At 34.6% G+C, this 14,884-nt stretch overlaps 1 protein-coding gene across 13 annotated transcripts in view; it reads right to left on the minus strand.

Annotated features, from left to right (window-relative positions):
* Nucleotides 1-245: 245 nt before the first annotated feature.
* Nucleotides 246-14,884, minus strand: part of RNF111 (ring finger protein 111) — an 80,550-nt gene continuing 65,911 nt past the window's right edge. For 7 of the 13 annotated variants that reach the window (XM_022579637.3, XM_022579644.3, XM_022579636.3 and 4 more), the window contains 7 exons: nt 12,912-13,260; nt 11,109-11,261; nt 9,986-10,112; nt 6,357-6,449; nt 4,911-5,006; nt 3,547-3,674; nt 246-1,899 (listed from right to left, as the gene is read on the minus strand). In XM_022579637.3, coding sequence (XP_022435345.1) covers nt 1,782-1,899; nt 3,547-3,674; nt 4,911-5,006; nt 6,357-6,449; nt 9,986-10,112; nt 11,109-11,261; nt 12,912-13,260 — 1,064 coding nt within the window. In that variant the 3' untranslated portion in view covers nt 246-1,781. The remainder of the gene's footprint in view (nt 1,900-3,546; nt 3,675-4,910; nt 5,007-6,356; nt 6,450-9,985; nt 10,113-11,108; nt 11,262-12,911; nt 13,261-14,884) is intronic. The other 6 variants (XM_022579643.3, XM_022579642.3, XM_022579639.3 and 3 more) reach the window with 5 other exon arrangements.

Raw genomic sequence — 14,884 nt, forward strand, 5'->3', positions numbered from 1 at the left:
TTATTTTATATCCAAATTTATAAACTATAGTCCATCCTCCATCTCTACACATACTATGTTGACGCATGCTGATACTGCCAATTACTACGGTATAACATTTACTAATACAAAACAAGGGCAAGTAGCCATAACTGAATGAATACAAACATCAAATTATGCAAATGTCAACTTGAGTGAGATCACTGTTTTGAATTCCAAGATGTTCAGTGTAAACAGTTTTATAAAAATGAATTATGAAACACAAAGACAATAGAAATATAAGTTATTTATTAATCAATCCACTTACAAAGCAGGTGGCTTAATGCAAGCTTATCGACATCTTCACATATGACCCATGGGAACATGTCTTCCACATACAGACAGTGATGTTACTGACTGATGCATTTGCAATCTGGGGCATATTAAGCATATTTAGACAAATAAAATTAGGCTATCCTGTATATGAAAGTATCTTGATAATACACATCCTTAAGTGGATTAAAACTTTCTCCAAAGGAGAAATGTTAGTACATTAACTTAACTTTAATATTCTATATTATGCAGTAAATCTTAACTATAGAAATTAAAATTTTTAAATCAGTGATCGACTCTTGGTAATGTATGAAGTGGGAGTCTAAAACCAGAGCAACAGTAGGTTGACAGTATAATTTGTGCCTCACAGTATCTGCAGATTTACTGTTTTCAAGTTTAAAGAGAAATAAAACAAGAGACATGTAGATTCAGCTGACTTTATTTATCTTTAAACTAATAAAAATCCCTTTAAAAGTGATCCTGGGACCTTTAGAAGTTCTATGAATGCACAGATACCTGCCGATGACTGCAATTCTAAATCCTGACTAAATGTGTTTACAAAAATCAATGTAAGCAGATATCTTTAATATACGTGCTTAGCAGAAGACTGAACAAAATTCTACATGTCTTCTCCAATTTCCCTAAAATTTTGTTAAATCTGCAAGTATGTACAATCCAGCTAATTGAAATTACTATTTAGTGTTCATCAGAGCTGTTTCACAGCAGCAAAAATTGAATCTGGGAAATAAAGTTCTAAACAATGTAGGAAAAAGATAAATACAATCAGAACAGCAGTCTAAATGTATGATATCAATATTCAACTCTATCTGCATTGTGCTGAAAGGAAAAGGATACACCAAGAAAATTTCTATTGATCACTCTGGTGATGTGAATACCACCTGCATCTGATTGAAAATGGTTTGTATTCTGTTCCCAGTATCAAGAATGGTATTTAATTCAGAACTCCATATTGTAAATATACAGCAGCCATTTTGTCCTAATTAAGGAATGTCTTAATACACAATATTATCATTTTCTAGAGGATCTTTACACATTAAACTAAAGTACATGATTGATTAAATTAAACGTTAGTAATGGATAAAAAAAATTCGTAATTCTCAAGACCTGGTACTATGTAAAAAACAAAAAGACCACGAAATTCTACTTACTAAAGCAGCTAATCTTGCCTGCAAGTTTAGGGTCACAAGCCCATAATATGTGCAAAGAAATGCAATACAAGGAACCATGCAAAAATACAGTAAAATGATACAGGAAAAATGTCAAATCTAGAAAAAAAAAGCTTTTATAAATACATCAAAATCAACTGTATACATAAACTGTAGGTCTAGCATTAGTTGTACCATATAGCAGAGCCAGCACTCTAAGTTCACGGCTTCCAAATCTGCGCAGGTAAGTCATGCCATCTTTGGTAGACTGCAGTACCAGGAGGGTGGGAATGAGAGGGAGGGTAAGAGTTCTGAAACATGGTGTCAACTTTCACTTGGCAGCTGGGCCTCAATGTCCACTCTGCATATGGGGCACTTCTTATTGGTAATCAACCACTGGTCAACACACACTTGGTGGAAAAGGTGCATACAGGGAAGGCGTCTATTATAGGCAAACAAAACAAAAAGCAAAAATTAATTTTATGACAAGTGTAGTGCATTTATTTTTAAACAAATGATACATGTAATAATTCAGTAATGTTCTGAAGTTACTAAACATTTTTCTAAACACTCCTCCATACTCAAGAGTTACACCTACATTAAGTTAATACTCTGGGCAATATAATGTGTAAATGACCAAGATAATTAACTGTCACAGGTATGGAATCAAATTATGTAAAATCTCAAGAATTTTAAGAACAACAATTACATGGGCAATTATTCCAGCTTTGCTTCTCTACATGAGCTGCCAATGCACTGGAGTTGGCAATATGTTTCCTGTAACATAATACTGTAAGTACATTTTTAAATATCAAATCATTGTATTTGTGAAGCACTTTCAAAAAAATCTCATTTAATTCTCTCTCAAAAGCCTTAGAACTTATGTTGTAAATATACAGCAGCCACATCATACTGATTAAGGAATGTCTTAATATGCAATATTACTTTCTGTCTACAGGATCTTTACATATTAAATTTAAGTACCTGATTGATTAAAGGTTAATAATATTGTTTTCATGTTATATCCACTTAATTCTATGCTACTCTTTTAAAATTAGGTTAAAAAGAGACGTTTACTTTAGTACACTACACTACCAATTGGAAATTGAGAAATAAAGAAAGCTTCCATGCAATAACAGGGTAACGTTAAATCTAAGTGTAACAGTAGGATAAAAGTTACTAACTTAAGTGTCCATTTCAACTTCCACCCCCGTTAAGAGTTGTCATACATTTCAGACTTCCTAATATTTTGTAAAAATAGCTAAAAAGAGGTGTTCCAATTATTCCTTGCACAGTATTGTCAATATTGTAAAAACAATTATCATCCATATTTATAAATCTTCACTGGAAATAATACAGTGTTCAAATAACCTTATATGTGGTATAGTAGACAACTTTTTATAACAATTTTTCTCTCTCTTAGCCAACTGAAGAAATATGATAAAGTTTTCCTTATAAACTAGGGCAACAAGACTACTATACAGTTTTTATATATGTTATAGAACTTGTTTCATATGGGATTATGTTACATTAGAAAAAACCAGAATAGGAACAAAACAATTAAGAGATTATAAAAAGAGAAGTCTAAAATTAATATTTGGTTAGCATAATAACATTTCCTAAACCACAAAGTTGCAAGAAGAAAACAGTCTACAAACTGAGAGGAAATTTTAGAACAAGATTACTTTATAAAAGATGCTGTAAAACAAACTGCATGGAGCTAATCTGGATCCCCCTCTTTAAACTCTGGAGAATACATTAATACATCTGTCTTGGCCTCCAAAGCCTCTCACCTCTCAAATTCTCCTTCCTGCAAGATTTAAAGAAGACATTTTTGCCCACAAAATTTCCCTGGCCAAGTCTTGGTGTGGCCCCAAAACAGGTAGTATATTTCCCATCCACACCCCTTTGCTGTTAATACAGACACTTTAATCTTTTTTATTTCACTCACTATAAGAAGGCAATTCTACATGTCAGAGACTGGTAACAGGGTATGCCAGGAGTAGTCTTTATTTGGGTTCTGGTCTACTTTCAAATAAAATCTTGTACAGTTTTGACAATGGATTTTAGATAATTAGTGTCTAGTTACCTCACATCTTCACCTTCCTCTAAAATAGACAAACAGATAGTACATTTTTCCTCTGTGTCTTCCTCAGTCCCTTCTTCCCCATCTTGTTTGCAGTGCAGTTTCCTCTGTGAGAACCAATCAGTTGTTACCTTATTAGTAGAGATGACATTATTGAACAACTGAGTAAAGTCTGTGTTTATTTGAAAAACAAAACAAAACCACACATTCACCCACAACTTATTTCCCAGGCAAAACTGTCATGAATTAAAGGATGAATTAAGTGACTATTATCAACTAAGTGTTCTTGTAAGACCCTTAAATAATCAGCATCAAAAGCAAAATTAAAAGTAACAGAAATTCATTAGCTTGAAATTTATCATTTTTAATCACAATTAGAATACTATATACTACTTTTGTCCTATCATCAGCACAGCCAAATAAACTTTATTTTACTAATGAACATTTCAAATAACATTCAAAAAATTAATGCTAATTATAGTATTTAGCTTAAACAGTTGAAAGGACTTTAACGGTAATACCTCATTAATACTCTTAGAAAAAGGATGAAAAAAACAATGAACAGAAATTTCACACTTTATTAGTCTCTACAGGATAGAACACTGTTGTCTGTTGAAAGAAATTTATTTAACATGCCTAGTCCATAACTTCTAGATGTAATACTACATAAGGAATATAAGGGTAGAATATAAGAAATGTAGGTCAATTAAATGTCCATCAAAATAACTGACTAGTTAAATTATGGTACTACTGTATGATGGAATTCTGTATAAGTGATTAAAAAGAATATGGATCATCTGTAGGTGCTGATATAGAATGAAAAGAAAATGTGCAAAAATGTGTGTATATTATCCCCTTTATTTTTAAAAGTGAAAGAAAAATATATACATATGCATATTATTAAAAATATGTGGAAGAATACCTAAGAAATGTCTAAGCATGATTTTTCTTCTGGGAAGGAAAACTAGGATCAGTAGGGTAACAGACTTCAGAGTATATATTTTTATACTTTCAATTTTTTTAACCACATGCATGTATTGTTTTAATAATAAAAAATGTAGGGCTTCCCTGGTGGCACAGTGGTTGAGAGTCTGCCTGCCGATGCAGGGGACGTGGGTTCATGCCCCGGTCCAGGAGGATCCCACATGCCGCGGAGCGGCTGGGCCCGTGAGCCATGGCCACTGAGCCTGCGCGTCCGGAGCCTGTGCTCCGCAACGGGAGAGGCCACAACAGTGAGAGGCCCGTGTACCACAAAAAAAGAAAAGAAAAATGTAGTTGCTAGACTCCACAAACTCAAAGGAAGTCCATAATATTAAATGTTATGCATTTCAATAATAATGTAGATGTTTCATAAAATAAATTCTTACTTTTTTGTATTTATGTGGATATGTACATCTTTCAATTGTCCCCTGGGATGCTCCACGATTGACATTTCCTAGTCTTTCTTCCAAATGAATAAGTTCCTGAAGGTGAAGAATAACTAGTATTAAAAGTCAGGATGATTATTCCTTAAACAGCACTGTCAATACTGTAAAAGCAATAAAGTTCCATATTTATAAACTTGCAATGTAAATAGAGTATTCAAAAAGCCATATATACAGTAAGGCAAATGACTTTTTGTAATTCTTTTCTCAGCCAACTGAAGTGGTATGGCAAAGTCATCCTTGCAGACTAGGGCAGCATATTACTGCATGGTACTATGTACATCAGTAAGCATGTGTGCATGCATGTAGAAGATGAAATCATTGTAGTAAAATAGGGAAACAGGTCAAACAATAGTTCTAAGTCCCAATGACTCCAACTTCCAAACTGACATGAAGAAACAAAACTTTACATCAGGGACTTCCCTGGTGGTGCAGTGGTTAAGAATCCGCCTGCCAATGCAGGGGACAGGGGTTCGAGCCCTGGTCCAGGAAGATCCCACACGCCGCGGAGCAACTTAAGCCCGTGCGCCACAACTACTGAAGCCTGTGTGCCCTACAGCCCATGCTCCACAACGAAGAGTAGCCCCCACTCGCCGTAACTAGAGAAAGCCCACGCGCCGCAACGAAGACCCAAAAATAAATAAATTTTTAAAAAAACCAAAAAACTTTACATCATATTCAAATGACTTGTTCTTCCTGAAAATTCAAACAAGAAGATATTTAGCGAAAAACTGAATTACTTAGGTTTATTTTTCTATAGCAATGCTTCTCTAAAAATTAAGCTTAGTCAAAAAGCATTAAGCATCGATTGTAGTAGGAAAATATTAGAAAAACCTAAATGATTTTCTAGGAGAATGGTTAAATTATATTCATCCACACAGTACAATATAAGAGCTATCGAAAACAATGAATTGGTCCAAAAAATGATAGTACTGATTTCCAAGATAATTTGCAAAAGGTAGATTTATATAGAAAATGTTACTGCTCAATTCTAATGTATTACAAACATCACATGGGTTCAATAAAGCACGTAAGTCTACTGCATTTATTTTTGAAAAAAAGCATTAAGGTTTTTCTCTCACATTTAATAGTATGGTTCTTTATCTGATATTTATATTAATTCAATAAATTTCTACGTTCTTCTGTATTAGATATTTTCATTTACTCTTCTTCAAATACTTGGGTAATTTCTGACACTAAAATTAATATCACTTATAAACTTTTCTATAATAATCCCTAGAAGCAATATCAGAAATTCAGGTATTTTACTGCTTTCTGATCCCCAGCCACTGCAGCAATCCTATACAGTTGTAAATATTAATATTACATATATTCTCTCTCTGCATTACGGATACTGTGGCAAATATCTTCATTAATTTTATTACATACCTCAAAATTGCCCCTGAAAGGACCTCTGAATGATGTTCCATCCAAGCCTGATGAAATGTAACGAATGTGAGGATAGCCTGCCATGTCAGGAACCTATTTTAGTAGAAGAGATAGGCTAAATCAATTAAGAATAGGCTCAAGTTTTGCTGCTACCATTGAATAATTCAGACACTCAATTCTCTCCATCCAGCTTCTCACAAAAATCAACTTCAATAAGTATATATAGCTCCAAAAAAACATTCTGTTAACAGGTTCCTCTTCAAAAATGATCTCTTTTATAATAACTCAAACCGTCATCAGAAGGAAAAAAAAAGGGAACAGCAGTTCCACGAGATAACAATTCTCTTCTACTTGATTTATTTTGCACAAAGAATCCTAAGTAGAAAATACTCAAACCTAAGAACGATGTTCTTAGTAGCCTAAACGTATAAAGGCTAAAATTTTATAAGATCTGATCAATTTCAGAGAGCTTTATTGAACAGTATTAAGAAACAGAAATGCACAAAACTTAACTTCAACATAAAAGTTTTACTCCCCTTCCTCTAACTCCCAAATAGTCAAAGGTACCCTTGGCTCCTTTTTTGGTTTGGCTCTGTTAGTGAAAGTTTTAACAGTGTTTTCTAATTTTTTTGTTAGGCATAGTCAATCCTTATTATTCATGGATGTCTTTGTTGTGAACTCACCTACTTGAGAGAATTTATTTGAATTTATTTGTAACTCCAGAATCAATAGTCATGCTCTCACAGTCATTCATGGACCTGCACAGAGCAGCAAAAAATTTGACTTGCCCAATACGTGTTCCCAGCCTAGAGGAAGAAGACCCTGCCTAGTTGTTTCAGCTCTTACACTGTAAACAAGTGTCTTTTTTGCAATCTACTTAGTGCAATGTTTTTCACATTTTTGTGCTATTTATAGATCATTTTATTGTTTAAAATGGCTCCCAAACAAAATGCTTAATTCTTGGCTAGTGTTCCTAAGTGCAAGAAGGTTGTGATGTGCTTTATGCAGAAATTGTGTGTAGATAAGCTTCATTCAGGCATGAGCTATGGTGTTGTTGGCCATGAGATCAATGTTAATGAATCAACAGTATATGTCAAATAAGGTGTCTCTAAACAGAAAAACACATTAAAGCAACGTAATGCATTGACTGGTTGTTGTGACTAGAAGCTTGCAATAACCTAGGGCTGTATTTACCCTTAGGAATAATATTGGATTAGCCAAAAAGTTCGTTCAGGGTTTTCTGTAACATCGTATGGAAAAACCCAAACGAACTTTTTGGCCACCCCAATAGTTCAACATCTGCTTAGTCAGCGTTCACAGCAAATCTACACAACATAACTACCATGAATAACAAGAGTTGACCGTAGTGCTAGGAAAGGGAGATTCTGAGACAGAGCACCATTCTTCCATTTTTATAAATAAATCTCCAAAATTATTTTTTAATCAGCTTCCGCTGAATCATAACATACTTCTAGCAGGTTTTACAGCTTTAAAAGACAATTCACACATGGAAAAGAATTTAAAATAGGCAATAACTTTTACCCTTAAAATAGCCTAGTATTTAAATATCTGCAAGTTTCCTCATAATCCAGATCAATAGTATCCAGCTTTAAGCAGATAATCTAACTTCCTACACATCTCCAAGGAAAATGAAAAAAATCAGAAAGGAACTCCTGCTTTCCAAACTACTTAAAGCTGCACCTCCCCTGTAACCCTCCCTAGCCTCCTTTCTCTAGCTTTTAGGGGTAAGCTTCCTCTTTCTCCTACTCAAAGGTCAGCTCTATCACCTCCTCCCCTCTTCTCCTATTCCCCGACCCTGGGTCATCCTTAATTAGCTGCTACCCACCCCTTTTCCGCGACATCTTCAAACAAGCCCTCCCTAATGCTAATGTTGTTCTGTCCTAAACCTAAAATTACCTTCAAGTTTCTCCAAACCTAAATTACCTCTCTAAACCTGGAACAAATGCCAACCCTATTTCCCACTTTCCCTTCACAGCCAAGTTTATAAAGCAAGTAGTTTATATTCACAGTCTCCACATTTTTTAACCTTCCTTACTGTAATCTAAGAGGCACCCCATCTCCATCCCTCACCACTACTGAAATCACTCTGACAAAAGCCGCCAATAACCACTCCCATGCCAAATGCAGTCAACATTTTTCAGACTTTACTTTTTTGTGATGGAAACGCTACTGACCATACTATTTTGACATAATTCTAACTTTATTTATCCTCAACTTCTCTAGCCAATTCTTGGAATTCTTTGTTTGAAGTACAGTATTATCATTTAAATATAGTATTATTATTCTCCAAGGTTTTTTTCAATCTCTTGTCAGTCTGACAAATTAGATTAGATTAGATTTTCCTGGAAATCTAGTCCTCTTCCATGGATTCATGTAATATGACAGATATGTGACACATATACATTGTACATTGACAGATCACAACCCATCTTTAACTCAGATACCAGTTTATTGTTTGGAGATCCAGACCATAAACCTAACTTTCTACTGGACATCCCACCTTGATACACATATTATCTCAGATTCAATATGTCCAAACCCTAACTCACCTAATAACCCCTTCCCTAAACCCTCATCTAATATTCTCCAACTTAGTGAATGGCAACATCATATACCTAATAACCAAAGCTAGAAATCTGGAAGTCATCCTAAATATTACTCAAATGTATCCCATCCTTTTTATGTCAACTGCCACTGCCCTTGTTCAGGCATTCACCATCTTTTATCTCTTCTACTATAATGTCCTAACCAGTATCCTTCTCCTACCATGAAATCTATTTTACACACAACTAAAGAGGGGGTCTATTTAACTACAATCTGATTAAATCACTCTAACAACATAAATATGATCAAGACATTCCCCTTTCAATGGTTCCTGAGCCCTAGTTTCTTAGCAGGGCAGATATTTCATTGCTGAATGACCCTCACCCCTAAGATCTAGAAATACCAACTTACTTGGATTTCCTTGTGCTTATGCTATTTGAAAGCTCTTTACATGCTGTAGCCACTGTAAGAGTACCATTCCCAATTCTTCCAAAGCCTGCTTAGAAGTTGCATGTATAATAAAGTGTCTTGGCAACCTTCTCTGCAGTGCCTCTACCCCTACAAGACAAAACTACTCACTTCTCTGTACCACACAATATGTATTATGTGAAGAGCAAACTCAATTTTTGCGAAATGTGTTCTTTAGAACTCAAAATGGATCAACAAAATCTGAATCTGTTCAAATCAGATACAGAGAATTAATACAGTCCTGCTGATCAGAAAATAAAGTATGAATGCATTAGAGCAGACCCATTACCACTTACAACAAAATAAAGCACATGTCCTAGGGAGAGTGGATCAAGATTGTCATCTTCACATAAAAAGAAAAAAATTTGTCATTTTTTACATTAAGAAGAATATATTTTACAATGCAAATACTAACACATATTTTAATATATCTAATACCTTCTTATAGCACAGTTTCAATCTAATAATTCTCAACTTCTACTGAAATACCTATTAACAACACATTAAAAATATTTCCAATAAAATATTTAATTTAGAAAAGGAAGAATAGTTTTCGAAGGCAACTATGTCAGAATTTTGAAAGGTTCCTATTTTACCATTAAAGGAAGAGCTCCTAATTGCAAGTGATGAAGTCGAGGTGGTGCATGGTAATGGGCCAAGTGAGGATGCAATGCTCCAGGTGTATAAGTAGCTGCAGTCACTCCAGCTTCAATTCCCAGTTCCCTGACAAAAGAGGAGAACAGTTTAAATTTTAGACATTTTTACAGTGTCTTTATTATCAACAGAAATGGGGGATGATGTTTACATTTTTTAAAGTAATCTGAAGATTCTTATCTTACTTAGCTGAGAAAAAAAGATAATTTAGCCCAAAGGATATAACTAATAATCTCAAATTCACTTTAGGAATTAACATTCAAAGATCCAATTTTGTGAGCGTGAGGAGCAAAGTACTTGCATTCAGCTTCACATCTCACAAAGGAAGGGAATACAATGAATGGCCCCTAAGGTTCCTTCCAATCTAAAAGTCTGATTCTTCTTGAGGAGCATATAGAATAGAGTTTGCTTCTTTGGTTTATATGAGTGTGCTCCCAGGTCTTCCGTTTGTTGGATAGTGCCTCTGGATTGTTGGCATCAAGGACAATTACCTTATAAAGCAAGGGTAAACAAAATTTTAGAAAGAGTAAAATTTGGTAAATGCCAAATATTCTTTTATTTATTCTCATTTTATGTTTTGTCTCAAAAGTCATTGTGGATCAAGATCTCAATGACTGCCCACAGACAACAGATCCAGAAAGAAAATTAATGCAAATCTGCTTCCATTTCTCTAGGAAAGAACACAAGCCTAGAGGATGCTGGCTGGATTTCCCCTGTCAACAGCAGGGGTTAAGGGTGGTACAGCAAATGTGAGTACAAAGGTGGGGGGCGGTGGATAAAGAAGTTATGAAAAGTTTAGGGAGTTAACTTTTGACGGTAGATCCCTGAAAAACAACAACAACAAAAAGCTCTACTCCTGTTTGACACACTCCCTGCCCCAGAACTCAAGCTGCTACTCTTTCCTCTCCAGGTCTCTTAGGACTCACCCAGAGACAGTGCTTCACAGATAAGCTGGAATTCAGTTTCTCCACACTACCCTTCTCTAGGCATTCCACTACAAAGTATCTCTTCCAGGTTTCCACCACAAGAAACTGAGCATAGCTTTGAAATAAACAAGATACTGACCAGGCAGATCTCTCTGGAGCCTGTCGAGGATGTGAGGACATAGTCTGAGGCACATGAATATGATGCCCATGACCATAGTTTGGATGCATCCTATGTGGATGGGGTGGGGGGCGTTCATGTGCCCGCCTGGAAACACAGAACACAAAAAGACCACTGGAAATAATTGAATAATTGGTTATTTCTTAGTGTAGAAAAAATAATATAGTATTACTATTACAAACATCTACAGATTAGTCTTGAAATTAATTCTATAAATTATAAAAATGTAATATAAAATAATTTAATGATTAATAATAAATCAAGAAACCATAATCCCACAAATTCTCACTGCTCATTTATTACAATGCCGCCAATCCGAATATCACCCAAGGAAAAAGGCAGTTTTAACATTATCTTGCATACCTGCTTTACAGCAATTATTTTAAATAGAATAGGGACTAAATAAAATTTAAAAAATTAATATTCCAGCATATGCTACAGGCACAAAGAAGTTATTTTATATAAACATATAAAGCAGAAAAATGGAAACTATTTTATTTTGCTTCACCTTTATACTGTAATAATATTCATCCATTTTAATGGATAAAACTTCTAAGAAAAAAAATTTTAACTTGTGCATTTTTTTCAAACACACATGTCAACCCATCCAGGGAACTGACATTACCTCCATTCACACTTTGTCATCCCAGCTAATTATATTTTCTCTTTCTAGTCTAAAGTCTGTCAAATTTACAAATGCAAATAGTCATAAAGTTCTAAACAAATGGCACTTAAGAAAAAACAGCTCCAGGGATTCATTTTTTATAGTCTAATTCTTACTATTAGTTTCGAACACATTTACAGATTTTGCATGTTTAATCTTAATTTTCTAGATACTGGAAGATATGAATATGAAATTGGCAACTTTCTATATAAAGGTTCACTATATTAGAATGGCAGAAACAGCTAGAGCTTCTGAATATAACCTTAAATTATATAACTAAAGAAAGAAGTTACACAAGTGCCAGATTATTGATTAGATCAAGAGTTTTGCAAACATTCTGGAAGGGCCAAATAGTTAATACTGTTCGCTCTATAGGCCACATGGTCTCTGTTGCAACTATTCAATTTAGTTTCTGTAGTGTGAAAGAAGCTACAGACAATACACAGATGAACAAGTGTAGCTGTTTTCCTGCAAACTTTTATTTACCAAAACAGGCAGGCAGAGTAAGACCAACAAAGTACACTGCCCTAAATTAGAATATCAGATCCTGAATTTTCAAAAGAAAACAAAAAGTTCAATTATAGTCTTTTCATAATGTTTGGGGAATATCTTAATATTTAAATTTATAAATAAACTAAGTTAATAAGACTAGTTTTTCAATGTCAGCTGTTGAAAACTTCTACTAACACCCTTCTTCCCTCTGGTTGGTAACATAAAATAAATCAAATTCAGTCTTTAATAACTTTACATCTTGTTACTCAGGATCACCAATTTTAACATTAATCTTTAGTATGGACTACTGAAGAAACAAAGATTAGCTTGCAAAAATAAATGACCTTGGGTTATATCCTGAAAGGGCTTTGATTTTATTAAATAACCTGATATAGATTTTTTTTTGTCAGCACCTACAACTCAGGATGAGACAGAGGAACATTCTGGTTAGTAAAGAATTAATTTCCCAGTGAACTGAGGATTAAGTTACATCACTATTAATTGAGGATAGCTACATCACTTCTAAAGACTTTACAGGTTTAAAGACCAATGGAAATAGAAGGCGAAAGAATAAAGTGTGATTATTTTTTTAAAAACATAAAACATACGTTGGATGCTGCATCATTCTCCTTCTTTGAACTTCCATCCTCTGCATCACTTCATGAGGATGCAGTCTCTGTGCTGTAGGTGCTGTGGCTGGAATATGGTGTGAAATTGGCTGGTGTGTGGGAGGAAGATGCTGAGGGACTGGTGCAGCAGTACTGGCTAAATGCGTTGGAGGTGGAGGTGCCACGGGATGAGATGTTGCATGAGAAGATATTTGAGAATGGAAAGCATGTACAGGATGAGGAATAACATAATCCACTTGAGGCGGAGGCTGAGTCTGAGGAGGAGGGTTTCCGTGAGAGTGGGGGCAGGCAGAGGTTTGATGATGAAGTGGTCTTGTCAAAGAAGCATCTGTAAGAAAAGCACAGGCACCATACAGTTGAGCATATATTGGCATAATACATTCCTATTATATTTTACAGACATATTAGCACACATTTAATTTTTATGAATACTTTATCAATGCTTGAGTCTGCTTAGTCCTGTTTGGCATCTTGCTTTCTTCTTTGAGTAATCATAGGTATCTTCTCACGTCAATATATATAGCTTTACTTCATTCACAGCTTCACAGCATTCCACTATACGAATGCACCAAAATTTATTGAAGAAATCGCCACTGATAAAAACTGGAAGTAATCCAAAGCTGCAATAAACATCTGTATGATTCCCCTTGTGCTCTTTCATACATGCATGTACACGCGTGTGTACACGCATGCATGTGCACACGCACACACACACACACACACACACTGCTCACAGAGAGTTACAGAAACATAAATAAAGTTACAGAAGCATAAATTCCTATAAGCAGTTCTGAGTCTGAGAGAATAATTTAAATTCAGATACTGATTGACAAAACACCCTTCCCAAAGTTTACATAATTAATTACCATCAGCAGTACATGAGAGCTCCTGCCTAATTACACTATCACTAAATTTTTCAAATGCTAACCAGAAAAAAATTATGTATTTATTTACCACTTACATTTCTTCCCAGAATTATCTATTCATATTCTTAGCCTATTATTCACCTTTTTCTTGTTGATTTATAAGTATTCCTTGTATACATGCAAGCTTTGTCATAAAAAGGTAGTATAAACATTTTTCCAAATTGTCTCCTGTCAATTTTACTCTGCCATACTCAAGTATTTTGCTTTTGTATAATCAAATGTATATAGTATATAGATTATATACTTATATAAATACATAAATCTTGTTTTCCTTTGTCATTTACTGGTTATAGAGCACTAGAAAGAGGAAAGCAATTTGCGAGTCCTAGGCACAACTGCAAACATATACTTTCATTAGTGCACTTCTCCTCCTGCCCCATGCCACTTTTCCAGTGCTACATTAAGAAGAAGGGGGTATATTTGCCAGGAGCTTGACATGGAAATCAGCCTTTATAAAGATGGTTTCGCCCATTTCTTCATCCTGAATCTTTATGTTGCAAAGTGACTGTTGAAAGGTCCCTCAGAGGAATACGTATCTCTCTTACTCTAAGGGATATGCATCTGTTTGAGGTCTAAAAATAAGTTTGTCTCCTCTTTGGATTTTAGCTCTAATTTCATTTTATTTGTAAGACTTTTCTTGGTAGCCTGGTATGGAGCTACAGCTATTCTCTAGTTTCATTACAGAAAGACTGCCTTCAATTTTTAATTGCTTTGATTCATGCATCAGTGGTGAAAGTTAGGTAACCATGGACTCATTCAGCCATACTTCAAAGGAAACCTTGCTAGTATGTATTGTTATTTAAAGGAAATAGTAACTAAATATTCACAATATTTAAAGGAAACTTTCACTAAGCTCAATGTAAGTTGTGACATATTTTTAAACTGATTTTCTAAAAGTTATATTTTCAAATCAATGCTTCACGCTAAGAAGTCACAAAGCTCAGTACTCCTTGGTCATCAAAAAGCAAGTCACTAAGTTTTATCATTGTTAACTATCCTTCCTCAAATTTAGAGCATTTTTCCCAG

Source organism: Delphinapterus leucas, chromosome 2 (assembly GCF_059928025.1).
Source record: "Delphinapterus leucas isolate spDelLeu-1000000601 "Yukka" chromosome 2, BTC_Dleu_Yukka2, whole genome shotgun sequence".
NCBI classification, from domain to species: domain Eukaryota; kingdom Metazoa; phylum Chordata; class Mammalia; order Artiodactyla; family Monodontidae; genus Delphinapterus; species Delphinapterus leucas.